The 20,628-nt window shown below is 41.1% G+C and overlaps 2 protein-coding genes across 2 annotated transcripts; one reads left to right on the top strand and one right to left on the bottom strand.

Annotated features, from left to right (window-relative positions):
- Window positions 1-1,089: 1,089 nt before the first annotated feature.
- hspa4b (heat shock protein 4b) lies at window positions 1,090-14,235 on the bottom strand. Its single transcript, XM_084085561.1, has 19 exons — window positions 13,935-14,235; window positions 12,421-12,478; window positions 11,883-12,023; window positions 10,531-10,653; window positions 9,986-10,085; window positions 9,732-9,865; window positions 9,035-9,279; window positions 8,676-8,752; window positions 7,877-8,028; window positions 7,045-7,151; window positions 6,801-6,934; window positions 5,284-5,468; window positions 5,100-5,198; window positions 4,378-4,533; window positions 3,975-4,100; window positions 3,517-3,624; window positions 3,008-3,127; window positions 2,600-2,761; window positions 1,090-2,266 (listed from the first exon to the last, which is right to left on the bottom strand). Exons 1-19 carry the CDS (start codon window positions 14,039-14,041, stop codon window positions 2,054-2,056), a joined length of 2,547 nt encoding a protein of 848 aa, XP_083941687.1. The 5' UTR covers window positions 14,042-14,235; the 3' UTR covers window positions 1,090-2,053.
- A 4,007-nt stretch (window positions 14,236-18,242) lies between these two features.
- Window positions 18,243-19,753, top strand: LOC311033715 (uncharacterized protein). Its single transcript, XM_084041327.1, has 4 exons — window positions 18,243-18,427; window positions 18,533-18,589; window positions 18,813-18,929; window positions 19,371-19,753. The coding sequence occupies exons 1-4, from the start codon at window positions 18,269-18,271 to the stop codon at window positions 19,485-19,487; spliced, it is 450 nt and encodes a 149-aa protein (XP_083897453.1). The 5' UTR covers window positions 18,243-18,268; the 3' UTR covers window positions 19,488-19,753.
- The last annotated feature ends 875 nt before the right edge of the window (window positions 19,754-20,628 follow it).

The raw sequence follows: 20,628 nt of genomic DNA, 5'->3' as shown, positions 1-20,628 counted from the left end.
GATCCCGTCTGCAACCCGCCTACTGTATCCGGTGAATTCAACCCACACTTTTATATAAACGCACACAGACCGTTTCCGTTTCCCACTCTGGACCGGATATGTAAACTGCAAAGTGAATGGATCCTAGGATGCGAGGCAACCGTCTGGCTCGCGAGACTAACCTTCAAGGGAAAAATCACGGAGAATTAATCTGATTCCAACCCGTACGACATGACCTCAATTCCTCAAACACACAACCAAACGAAATAATTGAAAAATATATTTAAAATATAATATTGTACAAAAAAGGCAATGTTCATAAAATATGCAGCTAATCTCTTTCCGCCCCCCAACACTTTCACTGCCTAGATTATACCACGAGGGGGCGCCCGGGGCAAGAATGTGTTATGAAGAGGTTTATAACCTAGTATTTATAATCCAGTCCACACCAATGCAACTCCTTGCAACCATTATACACAAATGGCACCGGTCTGCAACTGGTTAGTCCAGACCGCTGCAATGGTCTCTAAAACAGCTTTGTTGCAAGGAGTTGCGTTAAGGTTCATCGCCATGCCAGCTTGTAGCGGTCAAAATTCATTTTTTGCCATGGAAATACAAATATGAACCAGAAACAGAGCTAGATGTATAGTACTACTAGTGCTGTGGTCCTCAAAGTGGGTTGAGGTACCTTCAGGGTTGCTTGAAGGTGTTCCAATGGACCCTTACAGGTCTATTGTAAGGGTCCATTTGGTTCCATTTGTACACACTCATAGTTATGGGGGTCCTTGAAAATAAAATAGTAGAGAACCGCTGTCCTAGTGGACTACTAATGTGCCATAGCAAATCAGTGTCATACATATTCTGAAGAAAACCTGGAGACTGAGACATTCAGTAATTGTCTTTTATGATCAAATTATAATAAGATTATAATTTCTTCAACATAAAGCAGTCAACATTTACAAAATGATCACATACTGTGCCTTTATTATATCAAGTACAATAGTTACCTTTTATAGTGGGGAAACTATTTAAAAGGCATATCATTAATAGGGTTAGTTTAGAGCTGATCAGTGAATGGAGGGCCAGATTAATACAAAAACAATATTGGAGTGATTTTCAATACCTTTATTAAAACCATAATGTGACACAGACCAGAACAGATATAATAGGGCACACAACAGAAATAAATACCATCATGTGTACAGCGCTCATTTGTCAGTCAACAGGCTTATTGCGATTGGCTTTTCAATGTTATTTCAGCAGAAATGGATAAAGTACATGCTGCGGTAGCAGACACACCAAGAATCGGGGTCAAATGCCTTACTATTGCTCCGCCATACCACAGTGTCGCACAGCGAAAATAGCCGATGTACAAGCTCATGCCGCTCGACACCATCGTACAGCAAAGTATAATTCAGGCTAAGTGCTGAGAACATACGCCTGTGTTAGACTGTTTAAGTACTGCAAGTTACTGACACTCTTCCGCAGCTCTGATCCATCTGGTCCATAACTCAATCAGAAACAATTAACTCCCTTTTGCACTATCATAATTACTTTTATTATTATTTGACTCTACAGAAGAACTCTTTTGAACAGTTTGATAGATGCAACAGTATTATTTGTTGGCCGTCTAATATGCCAATACAACAGGCTCTCTACATAACTGTAGTCCCGGGTTTCCAGAAGGTGGCATACCCGTTTCCTGTTCCAGTTCAGTGGAATAGCTTTGTTTGATTGGCTGGCAGGGAGATTTGAAGCGGGAAAATACATGACATCTTCATGTTTCCAGTTCAATTCTTCTGCTGAGCCAATCAAACGAAACTATGGAAAAATGAACCTGAACAGGAAATGGGTATGCCACTTATGGAAAACCTGAGACTACAGTTATGCAGAGACAATTTCCAATGAACAGCTTTGATTTGTCTCCATCAGTGATGTCATCTTCTGGTGCAGGAAAAGCTTGTAGACGATGACCGCTGGTGAAGAAAAACGTACACGTTGCTTCAGAGTGAGGCACGGGCCCAGCTAAGCCAGGGCTGGAAGAGGTCGTTATTTTTGTTGTTGAATGGCCTGCTCAGTCAAGGTCCATGTCAGGTTTGCTTTCTGTGGATTGTGAGGCCGCGTCTCCTGTGTTTTCTGCCGGCGCCGCTGCTCCCTGGTCTGTGGCGTTCTCCTGTCCGGCGCCGCCGACGGGTCCGTTCTGCTCCGCAGGCTTGTCGTCTTCCTTGGGAAGCTCCACCTTAGGTTTGGGCTTGGTCACGATGGGGTTACAAGCAGAGAACAGCTCCTGGGAGACCAGAATGGAATAAACACAAACATATGAGAAGGCCAGCAGAACGCATTGCTTTTTTTGTTTTTGCTTTATTAAGAGACATTCAAGATCTTGATTGTTACGACTAACATACAAGTATAATACTGAATAAAGAGTCATTTAGTTTTTGTCCTGGCATCCCTGTTTGCCGAATTTGGAGTATGTATGTACGTCATCGAGATGTCATTGATTGACTGACTGCCGTCACAGGCTTGTCATATCAAGTCCAAGATCCATATTGGAGCCATGCTGTTTCTATATGGATCCACATCATTTCCAAGTTTTCAAAATGCTTTGACGTCCACTCACCCTGGTTTTCGCCTGGATTTCTTTCACTTTGACAGGAGGGTCTAATGACAGACTGTGTTTACTCTGTTGGTTCATGGCACTGTTCATCCACATCATGGCTTCACTGGACAGTTTGTCCACTTTGTTGACATCCGCTTCGTCCAGATGGTCATACTGCTCCTCCTGCCACACAAAGAGAAACATCAAATACTGTACTGAGCTCTGGAATTAAAAAGAGAACCATCAAATACTGTACTGAGCTCTGGAATTGAAACAAAAGGTCTGCAATTAAATTATTTAAATGAAGCTAATATGAAACTGGTTTAATATGAAATAACGGGAACTTTGTTTATATCAAGGCAATGAATGTGTTGTTGCCAGACACTCCAATACGGCAGCTCCTGTTTTCCAGAAGCTTTTGGTTCGCACCTTGGTTTTGTACGCTTCCACTATTTTCATGTACTGCTGGATCTGTTTCCCCAGGTCCTCGAAGGCTTTGGGCCTCTCCTCCGCTTCTATGAACCTCTCCTGGATGGGCTGGCCCAGTTTCTAAGAGAACAACCACCATTACAGACCATCAAAACTTCACCATCCATCAACCTCCAGAGAAAACCAGTGTTAATGATAGATGCTAGTTATGCTGCACACTACACAGATACAGATACAAATGCTATGCATGTTATTTAGATCGACATATACTGATTGCTTGTCAACAAATGTTATGTTACATGTACTTAGATAGTATGTTGTTCATAAAGATGCTAGTTTTTATGATTACCTGGTATCCTAGTTTATTTTGAGCAAATTATTTTCTTTGCACTCTATGTGACCATTACCCTGTTGTTTGCAGTCTAGGGTTCGTCACGTATACTCTGACCGTGTACTTGTAAGTCGATCTGGATAAGAGCATCTGATAAATGCTCAAATTGAAGACTTACCTTTAATTCTAGCAGCTTGTCGATGTAAACCTGCTTGGGCTGGTCCTCTCCGTCTTCATACAGCCAGTTCTCAGTGTCTTCCAGTTTTAAAGACAATATATCTCGATCCTGTGACCACATGAACACAGGCATCAAACACACATGGATAAAGAAAGCTGTGAACTTGTGGACCTGCTATTTAAACCAAGTATAAACCCTCCTTTAGACAAAGCCAATAGTTAACCAAGACAAAGATATTTTGGACTCTAGACTTAAAGTCAGTCATGGGGACTGAGAACTTTATCCATGATTATTATGCACCATTACTTTTATTTTACCTTTATTTACCCAGGAAGGTCACAATATCTCTTCTTTCGGCAAAGCACTAGACGTGTCACATAAAAGTGCTATGGGCGACTACAGTGAGATCAATTCTCCCCGTTTGTGTTGAAGAACACAGCTCTCCGTCGATGACTCACCGATTCACTGACAAACTTCTCCAGCCTCCCGTGCAGCTTGTCCCTCATGTCATAGACGTACTCCTCCACATAGTTCTTGGCATCGTTCCTCTCCTTCTCCAGCTTATCCTGCATGATCATCTTACCCTGTGTACCACAGAGAGAGACTACACTCTGAGTAAATGCATACAACAAGGTACACCACATCCACATAGTTTAAATAAAAGACAAAAAAATATATTTTAACCACTTTCAATCAATATTTAAAAAAAATAATGAGATCTACAAACTCACAATGTGTAGCGATGCAATGCATTGTGAGCTTGTAGTTTGCTTTTTTGTGCAAAACATGTTATGAATAACTAATACAAGTGAAAACAGACCACAATAGACAGATGTATGAAAGTGTGTTTGTGTGTGTTACCTCGTTCTCTACAAACAGATTGAGCATGTCAATGGCCAGCTGCCACTGTGGACTGTTCTCAATGGGAAGCTCTAGGACTTTTGTCTTGACTTTGGCTTTCTTGGCTTGAGGAGGTAAGTCAGATTTCTTCTCTGTTTTACCCTCCTCCGCCGAGGTCTGATGGAACCAAAGAAGCAACAAAAACATGTGTTTAATGTCTAACAAAATGTCTCACTTTACATAACGGCAAACAAGTAGAACATGTATTCACTTAAGACTATCATCATACATTTGCACATATTTTCACCAAGATATATATATATGATAAAAAGTGTGATGTCAATTTAAAGCACATCAATACTAGCCATTTAAAGTAATTCTTTAAATTATTATTTCACATGACAAAATTAAAATGTATAAGTTGTTCAAATACAGCAGAACAGTTAGTATATCTAGTTAGTGTCTTATGAGGATACGATTATAAAATGTTTTTAATCGAATCGGGACCCAAAGAATCGGAATCGAATCGTGAGATTGACGATTCACAGCCCTAATAAACAATACAATTATGAATGGTGAATATTTTGCATTATAATGTACAGTTGATGCCTCATTCATACAAGTCAACAAAAAATTTATCTAGTTCCAAATCAAATTTATAATCACTTTATCGAAGTATAATATATGCTTATGATGCAACGCTAGGGTTCATGTGGTTAAGAGCGGTGGAGTGGGGAACCAACCATGTCCACGTCTTCAGGTTCTGCTGTGTTTTTCTCCTCCGTGTCTTTCTGCGTTTCCCCCTGGGGCTTCTGCTCTTCCTGCTCCATTTGCATTTTGCTCTACGGAGAACAAACCAAATGGTTTTATGATCAAAAAAGTCGGAAAATGTAGACAGGACACATCATCACATTGTTTCTTCTTTACCTCGGCTTCCTTGTCATTGCTCTGTTCCGTTTCCATGGGTTCCTCTGTCTCGTCTGATTTCTGTATCTCCACCAGTGAGGCGCTGGACACGCTGAAGATGCCGTGGACGTTCACCCGGACCTTCACCTTCACCTTGGAGCTTTCCCCGGACGCCTGTGGAACCACCTTCTGGATCAGGAACTGACCTGGAAGGACATTTATAAATCGCAATTAAAATGCAGGTCTGTTGAAAGCAGTTAATACTGTGAAGACTGAATAGCATTACCAAAAAAAATAGAAAAGTAAAACTAGACAAACTAGAAAAGTGTGCTCCTCTGAGCGCAGATCTCCACACAATGTTTGGTTGGCTACCCAGGGCAAACAAACTTTCTAAGGCAATCATTGAAAAATCTGACAGATCTTTATCTTGATCATTTGAGTACAGAGATAATGTGTACCAATTTGGGTGAGTTTTGGACAAACTCTGGAGTAGTATCAATGGTGGAAAATCTTGCCAGGCTGAAACGGGCATGGGCTATATGGTGAGTTGCATCATGATCCAAGGATTTTATTTTTCCTTTAAGACCTACGGTTCAAGAGTTATAGACCAAAATGTGAAGCAGCCTGTTATAGCATCACCATGAGAACGATTTGAAAAAGTTGTAACAGAGGTTCTTACTTGACCTTACTTGATCTGGTCTGGCGCAGATTTCTTTTTTTAATGGCGTTAGTCCACCACATGACAGTTCCTCAATTATGGCAATAACAGATTACTGAACGAGATACTGAACGTTATTTCCATGATCACACCAAGGGTTGGAACTTAGAGTAGATTAAAAGAATGCCCCTTTACAAGGTTCTTGAAGCATGTTTTGATTGCAAGATGGTAGGTGCATCGTGCAAGATGGTAGGTGTAACGTGCATATTAGATCATGACAAATGACACTGTTAACAAGACGGAGGCACAACCCAGCGCCCCTATTTTGGGCACGTCATAGGCAATGTCTTTCAAACATGAAAAAAAGGCCAATACAAGCTCACAGTGTAACATCACAAATAGAATTTAAAAAAGAAGCCGATCTACAAGGTCACAACGTGTCACGAAATTAGGCTATTTTCGAAACATTTGCCATGTCATTTTAGGCCAAATGTGTTGAAAGATTTTCAAAGACATCAGGGCTTAAGTTGTTAAGGTAGCTCTACACTGCATCGACGGCTTTAAGTGTTGGACTTGGAAAGCGTCCGTTGCCGAAAATCTGCTGTTGAATAGGTGAATTTTTAGCACTATTGTAGCTGTCTGTCGGTGTCAGCTCTCAGGTGCATTCAGCACCTTTTTTTCACATTTTCCAACCGACTGATCTCCCGACTTCAAATCGAATGCCAGTCTGTAGTAATCTGTAGTAGTCCGTTTGGTGGAGAGCTACCTTTAACATGCATATTACCAATAGTGGGATCTGAATAAGGCAGCTAATAATAATAATAAAAAATTATAATAACAACAAATATGATTATTATTAAGTTGTTAACATGCATAATACCAATAGTGGGATCTGGATAAGGCAGCTCTGCAGGGCAGCTGTAATACGCCTCCAAAGAGAAAGGTTCTCTCCGATAGAACGTCAGAACTTTGGAGAAAGGCGCCGCGTGGTTCTTTGGGAACACCTCACAATCACTGCAGTGGAAAAACAACAAAAGCAAAACACAGAGGGTGTCCCAGATTGAAAGATATAACAACGTATTATGTTTAACAGGTCTATAAAACAAGTAGAAGTGGCGTTTTACCTGCAACCCTCCTCTGCAGCAGAGTTCCACTTCAAAGAGATGTTGTACGGAACTACGTCTGTGATGGAGAACTCACGGACTTTGAAGGCAGGAGACAGTATCGCACACTGCAGAGACAAGCAGTTTTTTCTTAACATATATCACAGCACACATAAAAACATTAAAATAAATTAAATAGCAGTACAATCACATAATCACAATCACACAATTATTTTCAAATAAATGATGTGACTTGGTTCTCACCCACACCAAGCTCTAGCAGCACATAGGCCCCCACCCTTACCCACCTGCTGCCGGTTAAATTCCACATCACATACCAACTCCACCTCCTCACCAACAAATGCCTTTGTCACCCAGGCCAGTACCTGTCTAATCCCTTAAACTTAAATCATTATGCTCCCTCACAGAACCTACGGTCCTCTGACACGGTTATTCTGTACCCCCCCCCCCCCCAACACCAGCATACATGGACACAGCCTAGTGTCATCAGCGCGTCATAGCTGGGGGCGGAGTATCTTGTACCAAGATATCTAGAGCTATCTGATTGAGTCGCCTGGTAAGAATGTAACACAGCAGCTCTTTAGCATTGTAGCTCGTTGGTTTATATGAGCCAAACTCAATATTTTCCCCCGCGCTAAAACTGGATGTGACGTTTGTGGGCGTTCCTGTCTATCTCCATGTGTATGTATGCACATTTTTGGCAACAGAGACTTCAGTGTGGCATCTGGTTATTCCTTTCTTTGTTTTGGTGCTAAGCGTCCTTGGGGTTCTTGGAAGGCGCTATATATATATACACTTTGGTGGAAAGTTATTAATATGAAATAATAATAACCTGCAGGGCACATCCTCTGGCTACAGCCTCATCTGCGTTCAGGGTGGTGCTCAGCTCCTTCCCAAAGAACCTGCTGATTCGCTCCTTGATGGAAGGAATCCTGGAGGCTCCGCCCACTATCTCCACTGCATAGATGTCCTCCTTCTTCATCTCTGATAGGACGATAAGACAACATTAGGACAGCCAACACAAATATATTAACCACTTGAATCGCTGTTCTGGAGAAAACATTTGGCTCACGCATTGTGACGTGTTGTGAGATTGTAGATCGGCTATTTTCGGTAAAAAGATTCAGTGTGGTGGAAGATACTAGCCAACCTAGTATAGCGCTCAGGGAGACTCCCATTAACAAATGTAGGGTTTTAAATAGGCCAACCGATATGGGATTTATGTGGAACCGATACAGATCTGATATCAGACCGATCACAAATATATTATACTACTATGACCATGTTTTCAAACGTCACAGCTGAAATTAAAGATTCAGCTTTTCTAACACGGATCATGGTACATCTGTTATTTAAATGTATTACACAGATCATGGTACATCTGTTAATAACATTTATTTTAATCAGAATTAACCATTGATGTTTTCCTGAGGATGTGCTCCAAACGGATGCATAAAACTGTACAGCAGATAATATGAACCAACTCTGGTGTCTTTAGTTTGACATTACTGACAGATTAAAAAACCTAGAAACATAATATACGGTATTTAAAGCTTCATATGTGCCAACCAATGCATGGATGAGGGTCTTATTTTAGGATACATGAATGCTCAGGTGTAGTAAATACTTACTGGTGCTATCCAAAAGGTTCTGCAGGGGGGCTTCAACTCTGGCCAAAACGTCAGCACACATCTCTTCAAACTGACCCCTACAACAAAATAACATACCATAGATTTAACACACCCAAGTAAAGAATATGTATCCAATTTAACACTGACATCCCAATTTTGGGTATATCCTTATAGGTTGAAGATTCTCAAAAATATCCTCGGCTTGTATGCTTAATTTACACATGTCGTACGCCGGTGTTGCACAGCAAAAATAGCCGATACATAAGCTTGTTGTAAGCTTATATACCAGCCATTTTGTTGTATGATGTGTCAGGCTTAAATGGTAAGAAAAGAAAAAAAATCTCTCGCCTGGGACTCACCTGTTGAGTTTTCCAGTGACGTCGATGTCGTTCATGAAACACTCGATGTTGAGGGGCAGGTCAGACGAGTTGGCGCTCATCAACTTCTTGAGCTTCTCACACTCCTGGTAGAGACGGACCAGAGCCCTGGGCTTGGACCTCACGTCCAGCTTGTACTTCTTGGAGAACTCCTCACAGAAATGTCTCACCAGCATCTCGTCAAAGTCCTTCCCTCCCAGTTCTGGGTCACAGGCCGTAGCCAGCATCTGTGAGAACAGAGAGGTTGAGTCCATAGATGTATACACACATAAATACCACATTGGGACACTGCTATTCATTGGAGCGGTGCATAAACAAGGCTGCCATATTGGCAGGGGAAAGCCATGCCTCCTAATGCATGCATGTACAGTATTGTCTATTGAAGCAGGACGTCTCTCCACAATTAAAATAATAACTTGCTGAATTCTGCACCGATCTTCAAGTGTTGTGGGTTGTTACAAATGTCAGACATGTAGTTATGTTATCATGCTTATATATGACTCAGGCAAATGTACTGCAGTAGAGTTATGGCAAGTTGCCTGTACCGGCATCATTGACCTATGATCCCAGCGGTCAATGTGGCCTCTTTGTATATTTTTACTATGGGTGACTTGGGTGAGTATGCCAGGGATGCTGTGCTCTGTTAAGTTTAAAATAAAGCTACATAATGTTCACTGACCTTGAGTTTGCCTTTATTGAAGGCACATATGGAGGTTTGGTACCCAGAATGGCCGATATCCACAAACACCACTGTCCTGGGTTTCTCTTCAGGAGCAGGAAGATCCTGTTTATAGATCCCATATGCCAACGCCACTGTGAGGAACATTGAAGGGTTAAAAATGAATATATTGACAGAAACTGTATACAATTACTGAATTATTATCAATTTAAAATAATTCACCAAATGTCAACGCCTGTCAGATAACTATATACCTGCAGTAGTTTCATTCATGAGCCTCAGACAGTTGAGTCCAGCGATCTGAGCTGCATCCACCACTGACCTCCTCTCAGCATCAGTGAAGTAGCACGGAACCTGAAATAAAAACACATGCAATCAACCTACACTGGAATACACAATGACATAGGTTCCACCACATAATGATAATATACTGTACAAAATCTCTACACATTATGAAAATGTTCTACTTGATATATTGGACACAAACTACTATTGTATTGTAGGGCAACCTGTTAACCACTTTCAAACTAGCATCCCTATTTTAGGCATGTCATTATGGGTGAAGATAGTGAAAAAGGGCCGATCTAGAAGCTCAAGGCATTGCGTTGTTTTTAGCCTGTCCTCATACGAGAAAGTTCTATATAGGGCTTAAGTGGTTCATGCACACCCCAAACAACTGCAATGACTGCACTAAGGTCACTTTCCTGTTGATTTTCACTGTCCTGTCTTAGTAAAACAGACACAGCCAACAAATAACATTAAAGATGATTGATTATTGTGCGTCCTGGCTGGTACTCACCGACACTACACAGTCCATCACAGGTTTCTTCAAGGCGCTCTCTGCCGTCTCTTTCAGCTTGGTGAGCAACATGGCGGTGACCTGCTCGATGCTGAAAACCTTCTCTTCCTCCATGTACATCACCTGTTATTAGAGATGGAGATTGTTCATTTTTATTGATATCAAATACCCTGGTTTAATCCTGCTTAATAGCATCCTTATCAATCAATCAATCACACTACTGATTATTTGGTGGAAAGATGAGACAATAAATTCTTAACAGAACTGTAATGCTATTTATGTATTAACTTCAATGAATGAAGTTGGCAATGTATTTTGACCAATCATTAAACAACTCATAGGAAAATGTGCTAAATATTGAAGAATCTGGTTTGTATGTTCACACACTGGTGTTTTTTGTCTGTACTCTGTCCATTGAGCTACAAGAGTACTAATGTTGCTTAAGAATAAAATGAGGTTGCACATTTGAAGTCATTTGGTAGTAGGTGACGCTAAATCAGATCTATAAACTAACAATGTATTACATTGCGAATGCGTGTTACCTTGTAGATCTGTTCTTTTTGGATGCGACAACATCATACTACGGAGTATACTTTCTGATGTGCAACATTGAGGTTGACTTGCTTTGATATTTACGGTGTGCTCAACTGGATTCAAAAACTTATTAGACAATGAACCATTTGTACACCAGTGATTTCTTTTGATTGACAACATGACTCTTGTCTCTTGAAACATAACAGCACTTGATGAACCCACAAGACTGAGATAATCGATAAGAAATAAAAAACCTATAGATTTTCGGTTCCCAATAACTTCGGAACCGGTTCCTGATACCCATCCCTACCATGCCAGCGACACATCAAACTTCATTACATCGTCTTCCCTGGTTTCCTCCAAAGAGGAAACGAGGAAACAAGGCCTACCTTGTTAGGTGGAAACAAGGGATGCCAAAAACAACCTGACAGAGAACTATGACATCAGAACTGAAAACAGCAACCCCAACTTGGGGCGAGGCACAACTTGCTGCACAGGATAGGACCAGATTGAAGCAGATAGTCGCAGCCTTAAGCATCCCTGATCTGAATGTTCGGTTAAAATAGGTGGTCTACACGGGCACAATGCGTCGCAAACTCCAAGCTTGTATATGGGCTGTTTTCTACAAAGATATTTAGTGTAGAGGGAAAAAGGAGGGCCTAGCTTAGACCTCTGTATACCTCTAATAAAGATGGAGCTCAGCTGGACATTGATATTTGAATGATCCCACTGTGCGATACTTATAAGTCAGTGTCACACCGTCAAAATAAACGTATATACTATTGGATGCACATGAAATTGTCATGTTAATGTCTTACCTTGATGCCAGTGGTGCCTGTAGGCATTTGTGCAAGGTCGTAAACCAGGCTCGATTTCACACGCTGGACAAACGGATCTGAAAAAGCTCTGCCATGAAAATTCTTGAACCCTTGGACTGTGTTCTTGCAGTTTGTAACAACCTGTTTCACACAGACAGGAAAACAATACAAAGTCAGTCTCCATGTGTGTCTTATGACAATATGTCAAATAGAGAATTATACACATTATCTTTATTCTCCATCTTCTACTTACTGTTGTTAGTCTTATATTATCTCTTTGTTAGTTACTTACTTATTGCTGATACAATGTTCAGGAACTAGAACGAAAGAATTTTACTTGTGTACTTATATACTGTGCCTGATATCTAACATGTTGTAGAAGGAACTTCTCATTGGCAGTGCCTCATTTCTCTGTGTCTTTTGTGTACACCTGGTAGGTTTATGTGATGCATCTGAATAAATTACACTTCCCAATCCCATCAAAATGTCAATTCAAGCAACAACAAAAAAAACACCACCACTTCCCATAAAAACATACCTGACTTTTGGCAGCAGCGCCAATCGATCGATTCCGAGGTCCAAAAGAAACGCATGACCTGTAACAACAAAACATTAAGACCAAGTCAAGCTCTGCAGGTCAAAAGAATTAGGTGTAAATTAAGCAAATGTATTTGAAAGTCATGACGTAGCGTAATCCAGTGCACTGGTTCTGAACGTGGTCCAGGGACCACCAGGGTTCTTCCAAATGGACAATCTATAACTCTAAGAGTGCACAAAATGGGTCTATTTCGTTCCGAGATCTGTGCACTCTCAGTTACATTAACACTCTCAGAGTTAAACTGACTGACGATTGTACAGTGTAGATAGAGGTCCCAGAGACAAAGCACTATTAAATGGGGGTCCATTGTCTATCATATCAAATGGGAGTCCTTGACATTCAAAAAGAGTAAAACAATTTTTACAAAAAGACAGTATCACTGGTGTGTAATGTGTAGTAATGCACCGGTTCTCATGTATGCATGTACACTCTCAGAGCTAAATTAACACTGAGGATTTGGCTGTGTAGATGGTGGTTCCAGAGATAAAAATCTAACTGGGGGGGTCCTTGAAATGAAAAAGGGTTGAGAATCACTGGGGTGTGTGTGTGTGTGTGGCCTCCTCCCATCATGAAGCCCCATCATTAACACCTCTATGGACAAAACAAGGTTTAAAGAGCTCATCCTTATCATGGATTATTTTGTGCCACAACAATTACATGGCTTGTGAGAGGAAATGGGACATCTATGATGACGTGAACCGTGTCGATTATCATTAGTATGGTGTTTATTATTTTTTATTTCAAATCACAAACGGGCTTGGGGCTGGTTTCTTTCTGTTAGCAATTAGCATTAGCATTCACGTGCTAGCCTATTTCCTGTGTTGAAATCAGTGTTGCCATGTCCGCTTATTATAAGCGACTTTGGGCTTCTTTTTCTGTTAAGTTGCTTGTCAAAAATAATGGCAAGTTGCTGGTTGCGGTCAAGTTGCTTATTTCTTAGTTTGGGGTTGCATCCTAAATAATGTTTAAAACAGTGGTTTACAAACATGTTCTTGTCAAGGACCCCCAAATGAATGTATTTGTCCACGGACTCCCCCCCCCCCCCCCCGCACCCTGCCGCATCCCTATCTTAAAGTATGTTGTGACCCCTGTATCAGTCTTTAAATGTTTTTTTGTTTTTTTTTCAAATAAAAATGTTTCACTTAACTTCCAAGATTTTCTTTGTAGATCTACAAAGCAGATCTACACGCTAACTACGCGTCGGCTATTTTCAAATATGTGGCCTATATAATAGCCGCTTCTTTTCACAGAACTAATTGCTTATTTCTATGGCAATATCTGGCAACTCTGGTTGAAATTCGTGCGATAGCAAGCTAGCAAGGTAGCTAGTACGCTAGCTAGCCGGCCAACTGACAAGCGTTAGCCTAGGCCAGAATGACATTAATTTGACATTTATGAAATTAATATTAATTAATTCCCTTTGAGTTAATGAAAGGTTAATTAAAGTGACTCACGGTGTAGCTCGGTCGGTGCATTCATTGGCGACGGTCTCGATGCCTCCGGCTCGAGCCACCGCTACATAGCAGCTCATAAAGCCCACGTCGAAGCCGACCACCGACATCCTTACAGACTGCTGCTTTAATGGGACACAGTAGAACTATGATGAGTTAGTGGTGATTAAAACCGAGATATTTAATGACAGGATGACTACAGGTCGTGGTTTAAAGTCATGGATGTGAATGAACTCTCCATGGAGAAGGTGCTGCTGCTGAAGCCGGGTCGCCGTCAGTCGCCACCGTGCGTGTCTGCTGCAGTGTTGCCAGATGTTGTGAGAGAAATAGGCAAACAAGGTATATGAAAACAAGCCCAAAAGAAACAAGGGCAAGCGCACTAGGCCATAATTATGAACACTTTAAACCTATATAGTATACACTTTGTACATTGAAAATAGCCGATCTACAAGCTTGTGAGCTTGATGAAATGTGGGATATTTGGAAGATTTTTGAAACATTCTAACAACACAAATATGGTATGGGGCTCCCTGGCACAAAATATTTTCAGATGGTGGTTAGGCGATGTATAATAACTCTATGGGGCTAGGGACAAATACATAATTCATTTTGGGGTCCAAACCACAGTCTATGGTCCAAACCATGACATGAACATATTTGAGAACCACATGGTTTAAATCATAATTACAAAATTGTGAAACAAGCCCAAATAAACAACTACACTTTAGAAACAAGCCCAAACAAGCAACTACACTTTAGAAACAAGCCCAAAAAAACGCAACCCGCGCTACCAATGTTTACAAGCAACTTTACAGAACACGAAGTCCAAATTCGCTTATAATAAGCAGACATGGCAACGCTGGTCTTCACCTCGCGTCACCGGGCGTAAGGTTTCTGTTTCATGCTCAGTGCTCATATCTGGTCTAAAGCCCGCCTACTGTATCCGCTCATTTCAACGATAACAATACATACAAGTTCACAGATTGTTTCCATATCCGCTCTGAACCGGATATGCAAACTGAGAAAGCAAAATTGACCCCAGTTTGTCGTGTCTAGTCTAGAGCCCATAGTCTGGAAAGACTGTCGCGCTGTGATTGGATAAACAGTTGACAGGCCAACCCGTAACCGAGGCAACGCGTGAGCGAATCTACCGCCCGCTCCCTGTGTAGCCAGCAACAATGTTGTGACATTTAATAAATACCACAATTAAATTAATAAAATCAACAATACCACTATGTAGAACTATTCTGCTCAAGTACAAGTCCTGCATTAAAAAAAAAAATCTTCAATTAATTTAATACACAGGACCCCAATGGAAACAATCCAGTTTTTGCAAACTGCTAATAAAGTATTCAATCAATCAATCAATCAATCAATCAATCTAACTTATAGTTGTCCAAAAGTAAAACTACTCTAATACTGATTTGATCGGTAAATGTGTTGTCAGTGGTGGGACAATTTATTTTACTAAAAGTAGCAATACCTCAATGTAGAAATAGGATCAAGATTTTGACTTGAGTAAAAGTAGGCTAAAAGTATTGGCATAACATTATACATAGAGTACCCAAAAAGGCTACTCATTATGTAGAATATCCATAGAGTTAAGAGAATATCCCATTACACCTTTCTTCAACGTGTGTCAAAATCTTTTGAAAATAGATTTACAAGCTTTAGCTGTGTTGTGAGCTTGTTTATCTGTATAAAATAAGACGTATGGTTATAGTCTTATTTTTTATTTAAAATATACTTTTCTCATTTTATGTTGCCCAACTATTTTAGTGTGCAAAATATATTGAAGATAACATGGTTTGGGAGATCTCCAAAACCACCTTTGGAGGGCGTTAGAAATGCATTTGACAACATGTATACCTACAGTATGTTATAGTAGTGATTCACAATTTTCCATTCTATTATCTGTTCATTAGAGTCCTACTCCTACAGATGTGTAATCATACCAATATCGGACAACCTTCTTCCATCATAAAAAGCCCCTTCAGAGTAGAAGCCTTTCTGAACAGAGATAATGAAATATTGCAGTTATAAAACATCAACTGATGCACAAAGACATCATCAGTGTTGTTTCCTGGAATCAGTTTTGGGTCTTACAACAGACACCCTCCTCCAGGCCACCCGACCGAGGCTGATGAGACCCCGGCCTGTGTCCAAGTGGCATGCCACTGCCCCCACTGTCTCCTGGGGGTTAGACACAGTGCTAATAAGCACATACATTACATTCATTTAGTTTAATAAAGAAAAAGTTGATCCTTGAGTAAACATCATGATATCAACCCCAAATCAAATCACTCATAGGCCCATCTGGTAGGAGTTAAACAGAGACCAGTGTACTGGTGTAGTAATGACACATTCAGTAACATCCTGAGTGTTAAAATGACCCATAATCTCTTTATAAGTGAATCAACACTATTATTGGTATGTTATTCCTTTGGTAAACCTGTCATAGTAATATCTTTGTCAGTCACATTTTCCTCAAGCTAAGCTGTGACACAAAACTGACCACATTTTATCTTCACCACCAATGCCCTGCAAGTAAAGCAGCATCACTCTATCTATATGAATCAAGATTATGGTGAATGTGGGTATCTCCACACTCAGCACCCCCACTGACAGGAAGAAGAAAGAAACGGGGTGAGGGGTTGGCTGGAGAAAACAATTTTTTGAAGAGATGGGTTTTGAGGGCAGTTTTGAAAAATGGGACGGAGGGGACATCTTTCATGTGGTTGGAAAGTGCATTCCAATGGGAGGGGGCAGCAGCAGAAAAAGCCCTGCCACTCCAGGTTTGGTTCCAGGAGGCAAAAATCCAAAACCTTTAAAATAATTGTTGGTTTTGGACTTTTGGACTTTTTGTACAATGTTTCTTGTGTAAATTGTCAAAACTACCACCACCAGGCCTAGTACTACTACTTGCAATAATATAATAATAATAATAATAATAATAAGTGCCTTGTAGCTCTGGTCCATTGTGTTAGAAGAGGAGAACTCCTTCTAACGCTATGGACCAGAGCTACGTGCCTTGCAGTATTTTGAGGATTATTTGGATTCTTTGCTTGAAGCCAGTGGAGGTCATGGAGAACTGGTGTGGTATGTTACCTAGATTGGGTACTGGTAAGTTCTGAACATAATGGAATATATTGAGAACTTTGGATGTGGATGCCATGGAGGATGCTGTTGCAGTAATCAAGCCGGGATGTAATGAATGCATGAATGAGTGTTTCAGCAGAGAACTAGAAAAAGTGCTCCTCGGAGCACAGGTCTCCGCCACGTCACGTTATTCTGGCCTCCTGGTGACGCTATAATAGGCCAATGTGAAAATGGTGCCATTTATTCTTAGGTCTTTCACAGCAATCAGACACAGCATTCATGATTTGAGGCATTTTGTTCCAAAAATGTGTTTTGCTCAATTAGACCTGCTGGTGGCGCTATAACAGGCCAATGTGAAAAGGGTGGCCTAGTGGGAATGTGCGTGTGAAATTTCACGGAAATCGCAAGATGCGTTCATGGTTTGAGGCAGTTTGTTCAAAACGGACCAATCCTGCAAACTTTGGATGGACGGATCAGGGTTGATCACTTGACTATAGAGATACTGTGTACCGATTTGCATGACGTTTGGTTAAAAACTGTAGGAGTAATGTGAACAAATGGGTTTTGCACAAATCGGCCTCCTGGTGGCGCTATAACAGGCCCATGTGAAAAATTTGAGAAAGAGGTTCTGAATTGACATCCAGGGAGTGTGTGTGCACAGTTTCGCAGCGACCGGGCCAACGGTGCCTGAGATTTGGTGGTAACACACGGACAGGACGGACACACGGACAAAAGGACACACGCACACACGGACGGACGGAGGGTAAAACATACTCTCTCGCCATGCCTTCGGCCTGGCGGAGACAATAACAGAGAGGGTCGGAGACTATTCTTAAGGTGGAAGAAGGCATGCAGTTTTAGTGATCTGGTTTACGGGGGGGGGGGGGGGGGGGGGGGATGAGGGTGCTTGTGACAGAGATCACCCGCCCCCCCCCCCCCCCCCCCCCCCCCCCCACACCCACCCTCCACACCCCAATTGTGCTCGTATTGACCTCGATGGTGGGCAGGTATAGGCTACAGGGGATTTCAATAGTAGTCAGAAAGATGCACAGCTCTTTTTGATATCTGATGGCAGGTCCTTATTTGGAAAGATCAGGATGTGAATTTGAAATCTCAGCCTTCATCAAGATAGTGGGTGAGAGTGTCAGCATTTAGTAGTGTATATAAGCAAGTATTTGAGTGTGTATGGTTAGTAAGCATTCCATTTCAACTTGACACCTGTGCTGTACCTCGAAGCCATGAAGACTCTCTGTATCCTCTCTCTGACTTTCATGATGGTCTACACGGCACATATTAATCACAGCCATAATCGTAATCTTAAGCCTGTTATAAATGAAATAAACCTGAAGGATGAAATTGGGAAGGAAGTAGACATCATAAAATCACACAATTACTCGGTAAGCTATGTTCAGTGTTGTCTGTTTTATTAAAATCATTATGTTATTCTTTGCAAATGTATCATTTTAAAATATGTTTTCAATCATATTCTAATCTCTAAACAGGAGCTATTGGACGGGTTAGTCTACACAAGGAAGGAAGAACTGGCCAAATCATGCGTGGTATGTTAAAAACTTTCCCAACTCTAATCAACTGTTCTTAACATTATGTTGTTACTAATCTACGGTTTCTAGATGTTTTCATGAAAGATCCATCCAGTGTTGTTATCACAGAAGCATCATGTTGCATCGTGTGCACTTGTAAGATGGACCTTCACTCCTGACTCCTGTCTAAATTTCAACCCTGACAGACAATAAAATGTAATGTGTTCTGTCTTCTTCCCAGGATAAATTCTTCTGTTTGGCTGAGAAGAGTCTGGCTACATTTCCGCCGCATTCATCTCTGAATAACAACAGTGAGGTGACAAGACTTCATGATCTCCTGAAGAACTTCCACAAAATCGTAAGCAATCTCTAAAGTCAGTGGTTTTCAAAGTGGGGTCCAGGGACCGTCATGGTTCCTTGAAGGGGTTCCAAATGGACCATTAAAGGTGTGTAAGGTTCCATTTGTACAATCCAGTTTGTTTGTTTTTTAGTTTGAGAATCTGCTGTATGTTAACACAAATCCGTTGTCAGCATTCACAACTTCACAACTAACCACACGCACACACACACACACACACACACACACACACACACACACACACACACACACACACACACACACACACACACACACACACACACACACACACACACACACACACACACACACACACACACACACACACACACACACAAAACTGGGTGTGAATGTTTCTCTGAAGAATGCTATTGTTTTGTTTATTTGTGGGAATAAACAATGCTATTGTCATATGCAGTTGTTATTTTGTTTCTGATGCAGGTTGAACCCAAGTGTACGTGTGAGCCCATAGCTCACACCCATAGCCATAAACTGAGGAACCTTCTGACCCACATCTCCGAATGTGTCAAAGTTGACACAGCGAAGTGTGTAAAGTGAACAGGTGTCCATCGCAGCTCTGCAGGAGGATAGCCGTCTATAGTTGTTCTGTGTGTGTGACCTCTGGAACAACAATCATATGATGTTTTGCATAGTAGTGCATATTTGTCTGTCATTAATGTTTCGATGAATTGAGTACAACGGACCCCAATGGAAGCAAGCCATAGGCTTTCTTGGGTTTCAAATCCTCTTAGCAGACGTTGTATTGAACTGTGGCCTACTTTCCTGTGCTTTTTTTGCAAACTGCTAATAAAGTGTTCAATAAATCAAAACAGTTGTATCTCTGCCTTTGTTCGGAATAAAACTCTTTTGGAGTTACCGAGGCCATTAGGAGGACTGGGGTTGCCTAATTTTATGTTTTATTACTGGTCAGCAAATATAAAAAAAATGATTTATTGGGTTTCAGTTCATGAAAACAAACGTGGCCTGATTTGGGCCCTTATGGAAACACTTTCAGATCCCATGGTTTCTCCTAGTGTCCATACTGAGCTCTGCACTGCCAGGTGGTGCTACCACACACATTAGTAATCCGGTGATAAAAAGCTCTCTCAATTTTGAAAACATTTAGATTTTAATAATATGTGTGGCCATGTGCCTCTGAGCTCTGACTAACAATCATCTTATTCCTCCCTCCCGGGCGGACACGGCTTTTAAGACATGGCACACCAATGGATGTTGTTTAGTGACTTATTCTTAGATGGCACATTTGCCTCTTTTGAAAGCCTCCAACATGATCATGAGTTACCAAAATCTCACTTTTTTAAGGTAAGGTAAACTTTATTTGTCCCGAAGGAAATTTGGCTTGGGCTTTCACCCCAGCTGCAGCCACACATAAACAACATTACACAGGTGCACAGATAGTGGTCAATCTACTCTTCCCGGTCAATGCTGTTTCAGAGCCTCGTTAAGCATTTTAGTTGACACCGGTACAAACGATTTTTTAAATCTTATATAGTTCCATTTAGGTTCACTATACCTTCTCCCAGAGGGCATCATTACAAACTGTCCATGTAGAACATGGGTAGCATCCCTGACTATTTTCTGAGCCTGTCTTAGCGTGGCCTGCTCGTAAATAGACTGCAGAGAGATACCTCCAAGTTCGTAGTTTTGCTAAGGAACATTTTAAATTTCCAACTATGCC

This window comes from Gymnoscopelus microlampas, assembly GCF_963454915.1.
Source record: "Gymnoscopelus microlampas genome assembly, chromosome: 18".
Classification (NCBI taxonomy): Eukaryota; Metazoa; Chordata; class Actinopteri; order Myctophiformes; family Myctophidae; genus Gymnoscopelus; species Gymnoscopelus microlampas.
Note: the sequence above shows the minus strand (reverse complement) of the source record. Positions and strands in the feature narration are given on the sequence as shown.

Excerpts from the sequence above, each read along its gene's own strand:
- hspa4b (XM_084085561.1), bottom strand. The coding sequence starts at position 14,041 with ATGTCGGTGGTCGGCTTCGACGTGGGCTTTATGAGCTGCTATGTAGCG. Across the intron at positions 10,654-11,882 it reads CAGGCACCACTGGCATCAAG|GTGATGTACATGGAGGAAGA; the intron begins GTAAGACATTAA and ends CTCTAATAACAG. Across the intron at positions 5,469-6,800 it reads TTATCCAGATCCCACTATTG|GTCAGTTCCTGATCCAGAAG; the intron begins GTATTATGCATG and ends ATGTCCTTCCAG.
- LOC311033715 (XM_084041327.1), top strand. The coding sequence starts at position 18,269 with ATGAAGACTCTCTGTATCCTCTCTCTGACTTTCATGATGGTCTACACG. Across the intron at positions 18,590-18,812 it reads AACTGGCCAAATCATGCGTG|GATAAATTCTTCTGTTTGGC; the intron begins GTATGTTAAAAA and ends TCTTCTTCCCAG. Across the intron at positions 18,930-19,370 it reads TGAAGAACTTCCACAAAATC|GTTGAACCCAAGTGTACGTG; the intron begins GTAAGCAATCTC and ends TTTCTGATGCAG.